This window comes from Mastigoproctus giganteus, chromosome 2 (assembly GCF_048544385.1).
Source record: "Mastigoproctus giganteus isolate SK-2022 chromosome 2, ASM4854438v1, whole genome shotgun sequence".
Lineage (NCBI taxonomy): Eukaryota > Metazoa > Arthropoda > Arachnida > Uropygi > Thelyphonidae > Mastigoproctus > Mastigoproctus giganteus.
The window spans coordinates 3,931,636-3,947,156 of record NC_143576.1 but is presented as its reverse complement, the minus strand read 5'-3'; the positions used below and the strand labels follow the sequence as shown (position 1 = coordinate 3,947,156).

The 15,521-nt window shown below is 38.5% G+C and overlaps 1 protein-coding gene across 1 annotated transcript in view; it reads right to left on the bottom strand.

The window, feature by feature from the left end:
* vib (phosphatidylinositol transfer protein vib) overlaps positions 1-8,103 on the bottom strand; it is a 214,773-nt gene extending 206,670 nt beyond the window's left edge. The window contains exon 1 of the mRNA XM_090390339.1: positions 7,771-8,103. Coding sequence (XP_090246465.1) covers positions 7,771-7,787 — 17 coding nt within the window. The 5' untranslated portion in view covers positions 7,788-8,103. The remainder of the gene's footprint in view (positions 1-7,770) is intronic.
* Positions 8,104-15,521: the final 7,418 nt, after the last annotated feature.

The window sequence follows — 15,521 nt, the reverse complement described above, 5'->3', positions numbered from 1 at the left end:
TTCCAGTTGCGTTTCTGCTAGTGGAATCTGTTATAAACTGGTAGTAAACTCGATCTAATTGATCGACTACTTATATAATACGAAGTTGGTTCGTGTTATATAAGATATCGTTCCCCTATTTATAAATCGTGTATGATTGAATTCGTGTAGTGTAAATACGTGTTATACGAGGACTGACTCTACAGGGTGTCTCAAAAATATTGGTACAAACGTTTAGGGGAGGTAGGTAACATGTAAAGGAATGTGAATCGCATAGGAACCCATAACCAGAAACGTCACGGGAAAGTAGTAGCAGAGGCACAAGAAGCAGAAATGACACAAGACAGTAATTAGTGGCAAACATTTATTTGACATAATATTAATAATGGAGTACGAGATGGATGCATTTCATGATGTTACAACAGATGCTCTAAGGTTCCACCATGAGACGCAATGCATGCGTGACACTGACGCAGCATGGATTGGCGGACACGGTCGAACACCCCTGGAGTTTGACAGTAGCAGCAGTGCAGACGAGTCGCGCCATGAGATCCATTTCTGTCTCCACAGGCGATTCATACACGACAGATTTGAAGGCCCACAGAAAGAAATCAAGACCCGATAAATCAGGTGAGCATGGGGCCAGGCAATGGGTCCACCACGGCCACTCCATCGACACCCAAAATGCATGTTCAAATGGTCACGAACACACCTACCATAATGGGCAGGTGCCCCGTTATGTTGAAACCAAATGTTGCGTCTCACATTTGCTGGAACATCGTCAAGTAACCCTGGCAGAACTTGTTCAAGAAAGATCCGATATTTAGCAGAGTTCATGCGGGATGGTAACAGGTATGGGCCGACTAAGCAGTCACCGACCATACCTGCCCACACATTTATTGTGAAGCGATGTTGTGTCACATGGGGCGCACACCATATGGGCCCTCTGCTAATCCATACACTAGGTGCATGTCTGCCAGCTCACAGTTCGTATATCAATGCATGCTCTTTGCGCAGCGACTACTGCTTGAATGAGTAAACCAGAAATTTTCCCTATCCCGAACTGATGAACAGCGCTGTGTACCAACTTACGGTGACGTTTCCGGTTATGGGTTCCTATGCAATTCACATTCCTTTAGATGTTACCTACCTCCCCTAAACATTTGAACCAATATTTTTGAGACACCCTGTATAGAGTTGAAATTGGGAATTAAGAAACTAAACCTAGTACAGGGGAAAACTTCTTATGCGGAAATTTCTTATTCGAGTTCTAATGTATTATCTCTTCTTATATGTACTATACTGCCAATATATTAAGAAGTGCCCAATTTTAAATTATTTACTGCCTTTACTCTGAACATTTCCATTGTACCATGGAGGACTCGGGAATCCCAGTTAGTGTGACTTCGGGATGCATCAGTGAACTTAACCAGTGGGTAAGTTTGCTGTATTTAATATCTCCATATTAAAAAATTATAATATGGAGATATTTGTGAAAAACTGTGATAGGTCAATCTCATGATCTCATTTATTTTTAAAGTAGATTATATTGGGGGAAAGACTGCTATCCCTTTGTTTAAAATAGTGATAGTTGTTTTGTGGTTATATATGTTCTCAAAAAAAAAAAAAAAAAAAACACCCATATAATAACATACAGTATTATCACATTTGCCTCTAAATAGACTGGAAATTTTTCCTCTACCATTCTACCACCTGAAGAACTGGAGCCCAAACATTGCACATTTAAACTCAAGACTGGATTAAACTTGAAGAGATGACAATTAATTTATACGAAGTGCTGTACAGTAATCTCTTTAAAATCCAGCATACTAAGGGATTGAGAATGTTAGATTTTAAAACTTTGCAGATTTTAGAGAAGTATACTTAGTAATCAGACAGTTTTGAGAAGCATGTTTCATTGAATCTATAACAATAACAAGTGAACTTATTTACATCTGTATATGTTTATAATGACTAAAAAGTAATGCTAGTGGTTAAAAATATAAATAACAGTTCAATTTGTTAAATGCAAACAAATAACAATAAACAAAATCATATAAATGTCACACACTAATGTCAATTTTAAATTTCACCCAAAGTACAGTATCAGAGAGAATATCAATGAATGTGCTTCAGAGAAAAAAGTACTTTTGCTTTGGAGGATTAAAAAAAAAGAAGCTACCTATTCTTCTTAGGGGGTAATCATAAGGACTTGCAATCATTATATTTATTTAAATTGGTTTTAATAACATACTATAAAGAAATTTTTCAATCAAGTTCTTGAAGTTACCGTATTTCCCCATGTATAGGACGTACCCTTTTTCGAAAAAATTGGGGGTCTAAAAACTGGGTGCGTCTTATACAGTGGTTGTAGCTTTTTTTACTTGCATTTCCCGCCTTTTTGCGCTCATTGTTTCGCACTTGTTACCTGTATATTAAGTTACTTTTTGCCACATTCTGCCCAGAAATGGCTCAGAAAAGATTTTCGTACAGTGCTCAATTCAAGTTAAAAGTGATCCAGTGTGTAAAAGTGAATGGAAATCGTGCTGCTGAACGTAAGTTTGGTCCTCCACCAACTGAGAAAACAATCCGAGACTGGCTACGGGAAGAAGAAACCCTACTGAAAACGCCACGGCAGAAGAAGGCCATGAGAGGCAAGTCAGCAAAATGGCCTGATTTAGAGAGGGAATTGAAGATATGGATTGAAGAGCAGCAAAGGGCAATTGGAATTCCTGTGTCCACAAAGATGGTTCAGCATGAGGCAAGAAGAATTGCTGATGAAAAAAGTTACTGATTTCAAAGGAGGACACAATTGGCGCTTCAGGTTCATGAAACAGAATGGACTAAGCATGCGTACACACACCAGACTTGCCCAAAAGATGCCTGAAAGATATGAGCAGAAGGTCCTTGAATTTCATTTTTTTGTCATTCAATGTTGGAAGACACATCAGTTTGAGTTGGGACAGATTGCAAATATGGACGAAGTCCCCCTTCAATTTGATGTCCCAAGTAACAGAACTGTTGATAAGAAGGGGGTGAAAACTGTAACTGTGAAGACAAGTGGACAGTTGTTCTAGCTTGTGCCAACGGAACCAAGCTGCCTCCTATGCTGATTTTTAAACGCAAAACAATGCCAAAAGAAGACATTCCTCGAGGAGTGATTGTCCACGTTCATGACAAGGGTTGGATGGATCAGGATGGGATGAAGATCTGGTTTGAGAAAGTTTGGGCAGGAGACCAGGTGGGCTTTTAAGCAAACCTGCCCTATTGGTGCTTGATCAGTTCAGGGTACACATAACAAAAAACACAAAGAAGACTGCTGCAGAGCAAAAAACAAAACTTGCCGTCATACCTGGAGGCTTGACATCCCAGCTCCAACCACTTGATGTCAGCATTAACAAACCCTTCAAAGCTGCCATGAGAGACGAATGGAACCAATGGATGAAGTCTTCTGGGGACAATTTGACACCAGCAGGAAGAGCGAAGAAACCAACTATAGGAGAAGTTTGTACCTGGGTGAAAAGATCCTGGGATAATATCAAGATTGAGATCGTTGTCAAGTCATTTAAGAAGTGTGGCATTTCAAATGCCATAGATGGAACTGAGGACGATGCAATATATGAAGACAGTGATTTGTCATCAGACACAGATGAGGACAAGCTAATGGATGGGAGTTTTGACAGCGATGAGGAGTTGTATGAATTTTATGACGAATAAAAATTGAGTTCAATAACTTTATGTAATACATTTTTTTTTTTCAAATTTCGGGCCCCAAAATTAAGGTTTCCATGATTATAACTTGTTATTCAGGTAACAAGCTTTACGACTATAATGGTGAAATTAAATCTGTCTGTGCATATCAGTAAATCATTGTTTACGAAAACATTAACCACGTTATAAAATAAAAATAAACCATACATTTCACCAGCCTATGTCCACACTTGGCATTTTCTAACTTTCACTTCACTCAACTGTTCTAAGTGAGGTCAAACTGGTCACTGACTCATATATGCACTGTATAATTATCCACATATATTAATTTGTAATTTGTAATAGTTTGTGAAAGTTACAAATGTTACAAATACTGTTTAAAGAAGTTAAAAATACTGTTCACAGTTCAGGCATAAATGAATGTCAGATGAATTAATGAGGCTCGTGGCAGAGAAAAAAAATGCATGGGATGCATATAAATTATCAGGCGACAGAGAAACCTATGGCAGATATAAGCTAGAATAATCAAGTCACAAAGAAGGTTAGGCAGGCATTAGCATTAGTAGAGGCATATGATGCAAGAAAGCAAGCTTATGCAGCATCAGCCAAAAAAAAAAAAAAAAAAAAAAAAACCTTCCACTTCACCCCTCCATTCATTCAAAATACCTGTCCAGCTGAGCCTTAAATTTATTTAGGCTATCAACTTCCACAACAAGGGATGGAAGTCTGTTCCACCAACCAACTACCAGCTGGCTAAAGGCAGATTACGAGAAATCTTTGGCAAAGGATGCAAAGAAATACAGCAAAGAGTTCTTTACTTATATAAACTCTAGAAGGAAGGGGATGAATCAGATTGGTCCACTTAGCATAGATGGTTCGACTATTGATGATCCTGCTCAAGTAGCTGATAAACCGAATGAGTATTTTGCACCTACATTTTGGAGTGACCAGATGGATGAAATGGGTTTTTTTTTTTTTTTTTTTTCCTTTGGCTGATGCTGTATGATGCAAGCTGTATAAGCTTGCTTTCTTGCATCATATGCCTCAACTAATTCTAATGTTATTGAATAAGCAACACCACAAAAAAGGGAGAAATATCATCTTTTTTTGCACAGTTGTTGCTGTTTTCGGAGCATCAGCAACTTAGGCCATATTGTACTGTACATAATATGCCAGTAAATTTTGGGTGTTCTGTGGTTGATTTGCTCTTTGCTGGATAAAAAAAAAAAAAAAAATTTCAAGGAGGTGGAAATTGTGAAACCATGCTATCCCCTGCTAAGACCAACTAACTGAGCCATGTAAGGCCCACATAAAAATTCCTCACATCACTGAATGGATTCAAACTGTGGTCTTTTCTGCCTGCAGTGGGCGTCAGCAGAGGGGGGCAAACGGGGCACTTGCCCTTCCCTTGGATCGAGTAAAAAATTCCACAAATTATAATCGTAAAAGTTATTGAGATATGTAACCTTACACCCGCGACCATGGGACGCTTTGTCTGCCTTAAAATTTTATTACGGTTGGCCGGTTTCGGCCCTCAGCGGGGTAACCATAGAACACGTGTTTCATCTATAGCAGCAATAAAACACGTGTTCCTGTTTTTCATTCATCGACTGATATTCCCCAAATGTTACCAGAAGTTTTGGAACATTGCGACTATTTCCCTTCTATTAATTCAGCAATAACTATTGGTATGACATTACCTGTTATGACCTGTACCATTGAAAGAAGTTTCAGCACCTTGAGCCGTGTTAAAACATGGTTAAGGTGTCCACTGTCTCAGAAACTCGCTTATCAAGTTTATGTATGATTAGTATGCCCAGGAAGAAACTAGAAGACGAAGCGGTAAAGAAGAAATTTATTGAAAATGTAATCAATAGGTTTGCAAGCGATAGACAAAGAATTCAATTCTTATACGATACGTGATTATTGAAATTATTATTATCTATCTATATACAGTATATATATATATATATATATTAATTCTTGTTTCCTTTATATTTTAAATTTATATACATTATATATGTGTTTTTGTATTGATGCAATACTGTATTCTATAATCTACTTGTTTAATTAAGTAATTAAATAAAAATTTATTGATGTAATTATTTGTCTCGAAGCTTTGCCCCCCACTGAAAAATTTTCTGTTGACACCCATGGTGGAGAGGATGGTGATTATACTAACTGTGCCACCCACACATGGATTTTTACATACAAATGTGATCACTGATACGAGTGTCAATATCTCCCGACTGTAAATGATTATTTTGTAAAATGTTCTGGATTTTAAAGAATTCTGAATATAAAGTATCAGATTTCATAGGTTTCTATACGTACACATTAGATTTAATCAGTAAATTATGATATATCTCAAAATTTAGATTCATATGCAAGTGTTTTACAAACACAGTCTAAGCAGAAAATTACTGCTATCATCACTTGCTACAAGAACAAGGTAACCTGCATACCAGATAGTTCCTCCCTACCAACCAAACCAGTGTTAATCTGCTGAAATACATTATTTGCAGCAGCAGCAAAATACCATACAACAGTGTGTCAAGTATTCAAATAAATTAACTGAAGATAACTGGCTGCTAAATCAGGAACCATTTGGGAAGATAACTATTTCACTAAAGATGTAAAATTTGTAGCAAGCATTGCTAATATATTGTCTTCAACAACTATTTGCTTTGAAACTTGGAAATTTACCAGTTGGGGATTCACCAGTCTTGCAATAAAACCATTTCCAACATGAATCGAGTTAAATGTAATACCCTAAGAGAAACACTTCCAATGATAGCTGAAATGGATTTTTGCAGGAAATATTTAAGAACTTCTCAGAAAAATTACAGCATATATATCTGATGAAAGAACTACCGCAGAAATCAGAAATGGACCTTTTTTATAAAGTAGGGTGTACACTGAATAAAGTTTGTGAGATTATTTGGCCCTCTTCAGCTATGTAGTCATGTACAATGAGTCACGTATAATTGTGTACATGACTACATTAAAGTTTCCACTGATAATCTGTAAGAAATTTTTCTTCAAATAATAAAAGGAATGCTTTTTTTTTTTTTTTTTTTTTTTTTTATAATAAGCTATTTGTGGGTAGCTGTGTGCCTGTATATTTTCCAGTGTGCCACACATCCCTTTGGTTTGGAATCTCTGGTATATGGGATTCTGAGTTAAACCAACATTGAAGAATTATTTCCTCCAACCTTCTGCTCTTCCTCTAAAATAATTGTGGATTGTTAAACTCTGTAGATGCTTAAGATGTACCAAAGTACAAATTCGCTGCAGAAACAGAGCTGACCACAAGGGTCAGTGCAGGCCTTTGTAATGGCTTACCATAGTAAATAAAATTGACTATACCCACAGGATGTATTACGTAAAAAAAAAAAAAAAAAGCTGGTATAAAACTAAAATGTTATACACGGCATACTCTTTATTTTTTAAAAAATGACAGGGTACATAATTAATCCATAAAATGGCAATATATTAAGTAGAGAATCATCAATAGCCTTCACCACGAAAAATGTCATTTTTAGCCAAAGTATTTTTACCCAGAAGTTTTAGAGAAGTTTCTATCCAGAATACCGGTCTAAAGTTCAGTTCTTTCTGTACTACTAGTTCATAACTTATTGGACAAAAATGGCTTACTAAAACAGTTACTATTTATGTATCGTCTCCAAAGTGAAAATGGGTTTCCATCCAAAAACTAGAAAGGCAGTGTAATGAATAGGTTGATAAGCATATTGTCCTTGCCAGTTTACCTACTAACTGCATCTGCAAAGAATATAAAATCTTTCTTTCTAGTGCCGTAACTGAAACAACAAATTTTAATCGAAATAACAAACTGATATCATATGAGATCAGAAACCGAATGTTTTAAAATATATTTTTCCATTTAGCGTTCAAGAGTGAGAATTGTCACTACTCAGTCATATCCAATTTTTCAAGATAAGCAAATAGAGCGTAAAATTAAACTCAGGCATGTCAAAGCAGCTGATACAGATGTTTTCAATAACAACATTATAATCGCACCTAATTATAATCGCAGTGAATAAAACAAAATCTACTTACTACTCTTTTATAATCATTCTGTATTGAAAACTTGCCGGTACTCCCTACTTCACATGGGGAGGAGAAAAGTGACGTCAGAGTCCACAATACCCCGGATTAGGAGTGGAAAGTCCACCAAAAGAACATTAAAAAGTAACAGCAGAAGTAATTATGACACCAAATTTTTTTTGCCTAAAACTGATAATAAATAAAAACGCAATAAATAAAATGATAAAAGTCCATCGCTTCAGTATTAAAGACAACCACCCTGTCCTATCTGCAACATCTGTCTATTTCTCTGTTTATCTATCTATCTACCTCCAGTGTTGATTACCTCATTGACCATGTCAAAAATAAACGAATTTGTCCTTTTTAGCGAATGTACTGTTAGGCTGAAATTCTCTAATCATATAAATTGGTGCATTTTCAAATAGCGGTAATACAATTTTGTATGTTGTTCAAATTAAGATTGAACGTCAGACAATTTTAAAATATTTAATCTCAAATGAATGAAATATGCAGTTATATTCTTTTGTCCTTATGTACTAGTGAAGAGTAAATGAGGGACACGGCTTTTCAGAACTACGCGGATGCTATATTTACATTCAGGACGAATTTACATATAAGCTAAACAGGCTGCAGCTTAGGGCCTCACATTACAAGCGGTTTCGCTCCATCTTAAAATATTCTGTTTTAAATTGTCACAGGTGACCTGTAAGAGAGAAGGGCCTCATATTATTATTATTAGGTGCAAGGAAGCCTTGCACCATACGGCATTAGCCATATTTATTATTATTATTATTATCCTTAAGGTGAAAGGAAGCTTGAGCTTACACTAAAGCATAAAGACACATACAATTAGAATAGTGTACAATTAATAGGAAAAGCAAAATTAAATTACACATGTAGTTGACATAAAGTGCAATTGCAATTCAAGAAAAATATAAAATACCGCAGTTATCTGATGAGTGGAAGGTGAGTGTTCCCCTAGATATCTAGACTGTAAAGCAAGGATTAAGGGAGAGAAAGGATGTAACATTGTGGTTATATTTAGTTTAGTGTAGATTCGTTAGTGTGAGTTTAGCCGCTTGTGACAGGAGAGCTCTGTTTTGGGCTATTAGAACCGGATCTAAATTCAAACGGTTGACAAAGAACAGAGTGTTAAATGGGAAGTGCCTTTCGATTAAGCGGAGTCGGTTTAGTTAAAAAACAAACTATGCTTTTAGGGACCGTGTAACTGATCACATCAACCCATTTATTTATTTGTCTCTAAATTGCGTAGGTTCTCTGGTCGATTTGCCCGTTTGCCGGAAAAAAAACCTGGGGGGGGGAACCTTGCTATCTACGATAGAAACCGACGAACTCAGCCACGGAGTGAAAAAGCCCACTAAAGTTCCTCGAGTCATGGACGGGATTCGAACCCGGGCCTTTTTTTTACCCTGTGTAGGGAGGACGGTGACGATACCACTGTGCTACAGCGCAAACAGACGGTTTAGTAAAGGGACTACTGTCCAGCCCTTGTGTTCGATGCACCACTGAAAACGGTGTCTCCGATGGGCCGGTGTTAAAGGGACACAGCGTACTGATCGTCGGGCAAAGAGTGCACCTTTGTGGAGTCGCCTGGCCACAGTAAACCGCGATATCTTGCGTCCTGTGCTCCTGTACAGCTGATTTGCAATGGATCCCGCTGTCTGGTGTCGGTCCTTCTTGGCCTGTAGGAATATATAGAGGTCATCACTTGGGCGTCGTTTTTCGTGAAGGACGACCACTGGTCTGGTCCTCCACGAACCAGTACAAACAGTACAACCGGTTCGAACAGCTGTAATCTGTCGTTCTGAAGGCCGACCACGCACATCAGACGATGCTATGGGCGATATCGAACTCTACAGCCACACTCCTCGCACCTTCCTCGAGCTTCCCAAATATTCGATCCCGGGCAATTCAAGGTCATCCACATGTTGTCTACTGGCCATTCGTTGTCTGTAGCACTGTATGAAACCATTCAAACGTCTGTAACATTCAGTAATTTGCTCATAACCGCTCAACTGCTGCTTTTATCTGTTTATGTGAGCCCTCTCGACACGGTTCTAATTTTTGCATGTGCACCAGCTTTCTACTGAACGGCCACACTTATGCAAATCGCCACAGGCTGTTTCGTTTGATTTTGTGGTTGTAATCTTTAGAAATAGTGTTGGTCCTTACGTTTTGCACACCAATGTACTTTGGGTCAGGGGCCACTGATGGCTTCCCACAACTGCGCTGAATGTTCTCTGCGATGGAATGCAGAGCAACTGCAAAAGCCAGAAAAACGAATCACAAGACGCATGTGTAGCACACAAGTTATAACCCCTGCCCTCCCCACATGTGTGGAAATGATCCGGGTGGATGATGGCATTGACAGGTACGTTCCCTTCAATGACGCGAGGAACTTTTATGGGATTTTTTTAATCTGTGGCTGAGTTAGTAGATCTCAAGCGCGAATAGCAAGGTCCCTCCAGGGGAAACTTGGGTTTTTCCTCCAACAAAATAGGCAAATCGGCCAGAGAACATGCTCAATCCATGGGGAATTTTTGAAAGCGTTCTTGGACAACCCTAACATAATCTCCTTTTCAAAATTTTTCCTTTCGTCGTGCATCTAAAGTCTAATGATTTTCAATTCAGAAACACAATGCCCAACTCCCAAACAAAACCTGACTTCCAGGAGGTCACAGTGAATGTTACATTTCGCCATATAAAACAGATCAGCCCGAATTACTAAAAGATCCGTTGACTTTCGATAGTTTGTAGTGCATCCATCGGGACGGATCCCCTACCAGTTATCATAGAAAAATCTTTTCTGATAAATAAACACTTAGCACGTAGATTAGATTCATGGAAATATTTGTAGCTCTGACCTTGCGAAGGATATTCCCTACTACATAGCACCGAACACATCCTTAAAATCGAAAAACAAGACAAGAACGTATCGTCAATCATACAAGTTAACATGCCACTGCAACTGACATGCCACATCGTTCACTTGCCTTTCTTAAATTCATATTCCCTTACAGACCTTAATCCCAAGGCATTATATTTGTTTGTCATTCTTTCAACAATCGCTCTTGTTCATGACGTTTTTGAAAACAATAAATGTCTTAACGGAGATATTAACAACCCACGCACGCCAAGCTACAGAGGCATATGTGATAACGGAGATAAACAGACATTCATTAAAATTAGCATTAGTATTAGTAAAGGCCCATAATGCAAGAAAGCAAGCTTATATAGCATCAGCCAAAAAAAAAAAAAAAAAAAAACACAAATCTTTTAATTTCATACATCAACAAGATCCAAATTTTTTTCTAATTCTAGATTCTAGAATTTGCCTTGAATCTATTTAAGCTATCAACTTCTAACCCGACAGATGGCACTTTGTTCCAGCAATCAACTAAACACTGGCTAAAGGCAAACTTCTGCACATCACCCTACAAATGACTTTCTTCAATTTCAATTTATGCCCTCTCGGACAATTATTCTGAGCAAAGGAAGGTTCCCATCAGCACTGAATATGCTCAAACCATTCAAGGCTTTATACACTTCAATAAGATCACCTCGCAGGTGCCTAGTCTCCAGACACTGTAATTTGCAAAATTTGTCTTTCTTTGTAAGAGCAACACTTTGTTTCATTCACTAATCTTGTTGCCCTCTCTGCACTCGTCCAGAAGTTCTCCATCCTTCATAGAATGAGATCTCAACACCTATATACAGTATTCGAGGTGTGGCCCGACCAAGGCCTTATACAAGGGGATAATCACCTCCTTATCCCAGTTGAAAAATTAGTGTATGTTATTGATAAGACACCATTAGCTACGCTTGCAGACCGTCTGCACTACTCAGAAAACTTGATATCTGCCTGCACAATTACTGCCAGGTCCTTTTCAATCTCTACCACCCTGAGTGTAGTACCACAGAGTTGATACATTACTCTGTGGTTACTGCTTCCCATATGCAGCTCTTTACATTTCTCAATGTTAAACTTCAGTTGTCACCTCTCAACCCATCTGTTCAACTTTTCTAGATTCTGTTGCAGCAGCGTACTGTAATTACTGTCATTAGCAACACAACCAACCTTCGTATCATCTGAAAACTTGGACATTAAGCTTGACATATCATCATCAATATCATTAATAAATACAGAAAACAACAATGGACCCAACAACGAACCTTGAGGGACTCCATAATATCATTAGTCCACGAAGAACAGTGTCCATTGATTACCTGTCTTCTCCCACTCAACCATCCCTTTATCCCTAGCAGCAATTTGCCTCCAATGCCACACAGCTCCAATTTATATAGCAGTCTTCCATGTGCAACAGTATCAAAAGCCTTTCTTAGATCCAAATATATGATATCGAAATTATTCTTTCCATACAGTTCCTTTGTGACCACATCATAGTATACAAAGAAACTGGTCAGACAAGACAAGTTTCTTTGTATACTATGTTAACAAACCCATGCTGTGTCAGAGTTATAACTGAAGTGTTGTCTAGATGATCCTGCAGTGCTTCCTTTACCAGTGCCTCCATTAATTTCTCTGGAACAGAAGTTAAACTTTACAGGTCTGTAATTACTTGTGTCGCCCTTTATTATTATTATTATTATTATTATTATTATTATTATTATTATTATTATTATTATTATTATTAGCCATATGGTACAAGGAAGCCTGAGGCTTATGCTGTACAAGCATAAAAAAAAAAAAATTTCGAGTTACCCTGAGAGAGAGAGAGAAGTAGAAAGGATTCACCAAGAAAGAGAAGAATGATGATATCCAGCTCAGGACCCTGGGTCTGCCAAGCCTATACTCACCAGATGTGAGCCCCTTTGATCCTCCTTTGTGAATTGGGGTCACATTTGCACATCTCTAGTCCATGAGTACCTCCCGTGAGTCCAAGGAAACTCTCATAATTATGGCTAAGGGTTTGATTACTTCCTTTGCTACCTCCTTTAATACAACTGGATCAATCCCATCCACCACAGGTGCCTTTGTTATGTTTATCTAAAACAATTTCTCCTCCACTTTGCTCTCAGTTATTACAAAATCATCCAGCTCATGCCAGAGTTTAATTCACCTTTGGTGTTCCCCTTCCTGAATAACCCCTCATGTGTGAATATTGATGCAAAATACTCATTTAGTTCGTTAGCTACCTGAGCAGGATCATCAACAGGTAACCAGTGGACCAATTTGATTCATCCCTTTCCTTATAGAGTATATAAGTAAAGAACTATTTGCTGTTTTTCTTTACATCCTTTGCCAAAGATTTCTCAATTTGTCTTCGCCTGCCTAACCTCCTTCGTCACAGACCAGCTTATATTATCATAGGCTTCCGTGTCACCCATTAATTTATATGTATCCATGCATTTTTCTTCTCTGACACATGTCTCATTAGTTCATCTGACATCCATTTAGACCTCAATCTTGAACAATATTTATTAGTTGGTATGAAAAGCCTAGCAGCTTCCAAGATTAATTCTTTGGATGCTTCCCATTTTGAATTTGCTCTTGGTGACATCATAAGTTGGTCCCACCGTATAGAATTTAAATACTGTCTCAGACCTCCGTATTCGGCTTTACGAAAGCAAAAAACATTCCCTTTACCCTTGCTGATAGTTACCTCTGAGTAAATCCCACTTCAGCACACTGTGATCATTGCCACCTAGTGGTTCCTTTATGTGCAGATTCTTGATGCATGAAGAATCCCTGCTGATTATCAGATCAAGTGTATTACTCCCTCTACTTGCCTGCCGAACATTCTGTTATAGAAAACATAGTGTTTTTTGACAAGCGGCACCGGTGCTTTCGCACAACTCCGCATTTGAATCTCTTGCCAAGTAAGACAATACTGTCAAGGCTAGATGGCATATGTTAGTGTATGTTCATGTTTGCTTAGTGCGGGTTATGTTGTTCATCTGGCCGCTTAGCCTAGGGGCTGTGGAACACCACATACTGCTAGTTACCGTCACTGGCACTGGGAGCCGGAGCAGGTAAGTGGGAAGAGAACTCTAGCTGGCTGACCCCTGGGGTTAACCTGAGCATCGAAGGCCGATATTGTTGGGATATCAGAGACGTGGTGTCACACAGATATAAGGGATGCGGAACTACAATTTGGGGAGTACAACGTCTACAGAAAGGATAAACAGGATAGGAAGGGGGGAGGTGTTATGCTATTAGTTAAGAAACACATAAAAACCAAGGAAGTGAAGCCAGTCGACATCGCTGGACAGTGCAGTGTGGAGTCAGTTTGGTGTGACATAAACATTGGAAGATCAAAATTGAGAGTAGGAGTGTGCTAAAGGCCTAATGACTCTGATGAGTATAATAAGGAACTGTACAGGGAACTAGAGTGGGCCAGTAAATCAGAGTGTCTTATAATGGGAGATTTTAATTTCCCAGATATTGACTGGAATTTGGAGGCTGGATACTCACACACTAGCAGGGCTTTTGTGGATTCATTGGATGATTGTTTTCTACATCAGCATGTTCGGGAGGCAACTAGAGGGAGTAATACTCTTGATTTGATTATCAGCAGTGATTCTTCATGCATTAAGAATCTGCAGATAAATGAACCACTAGGTGGCAGTGATCACAGTGTGCTGAAGTGGGATTTACTCAAAGAGGTAACTACCATTAAGGGTAAAGGGAAGGGTTATTGCTTCCGTAAAGGCGACTACGATGGACTGAGACAGTATTTAAATTCTATACAGTGGGACCAACTGATGATGTTACCAACAGCAAATTCAAAATGGGAAGCATTCAAAGAACTTATCTTGGAAGTTACTAGGCTTTACATACCAACTAAGAAATATTGTTCAAGGTTTAGGCCAAAATGGATGTCAGATGAACTAATGAGGCATATGGCAGAGAAGAAAAATGCATGGGATACATACAAATTAACACATGACACAGAAGCCTATGATAGATACAAGTTGATATGCAACCAAGTTACAAAGGAGGTTAGGCAGGCGTAGGCAGATTACGAGAAATCCTTGGCAAGGGATGCAAAGAAAAACAGCAAAGAGTTCTTTACTTATGTAAACTGTAGAAGGAAGAGGATGATTCAGATTGGTCCACTTGATATTGATGGGTCAACTGTTGATGATCCTGCTCAGGTAGCTAACAAACTAAATGAATATTTTGCATCGACATTCACACATGAGGAGTTATTCAGCGAGGGGAATGCCAGAGGTGTATTCAACTCTAGCAGTAAGCTACAGAATCTTGAAATAACTGGGAGTAAAGTGGAGGAGAAACTGTTGAAGATAAACACAAGAAAGGCACCCGGGGTGGATGGGATCTATCCAGTTATATTAAAGGAGGCAGCAAAGGAAGTAAGCAAACCCTTAGCCATAATTATGAGAGCTTCCTTGGACTCAGGGGAGGTACTCATAGACTGGAAATGTGCAAATGTGACCCCAATTCACAAAGGAGGATCAAAGGCTGACACAAGTAATTATAGACCTGTGAGCTTAACTTCTGTTCCAGGAAAATTAATGGAGGCACTGGTTAAAGAAGTACTGCAGGATCATTTAGACAAGACTTCAGTTATAGCTCAGACACAGCATGGTTTTGTTAAGGGGAAGTCTTGCCTGACCAACTTGATTGGATACTATGATGCAGTCACAAAAGAACTGGATGCAGGGAATAACTTTGATATTATATACTTGGATCTTAGAAAGGCTTTTGATACTGTTGCACATGGAAGACTGCTACACAAATTGGAGCAGTTTGACAT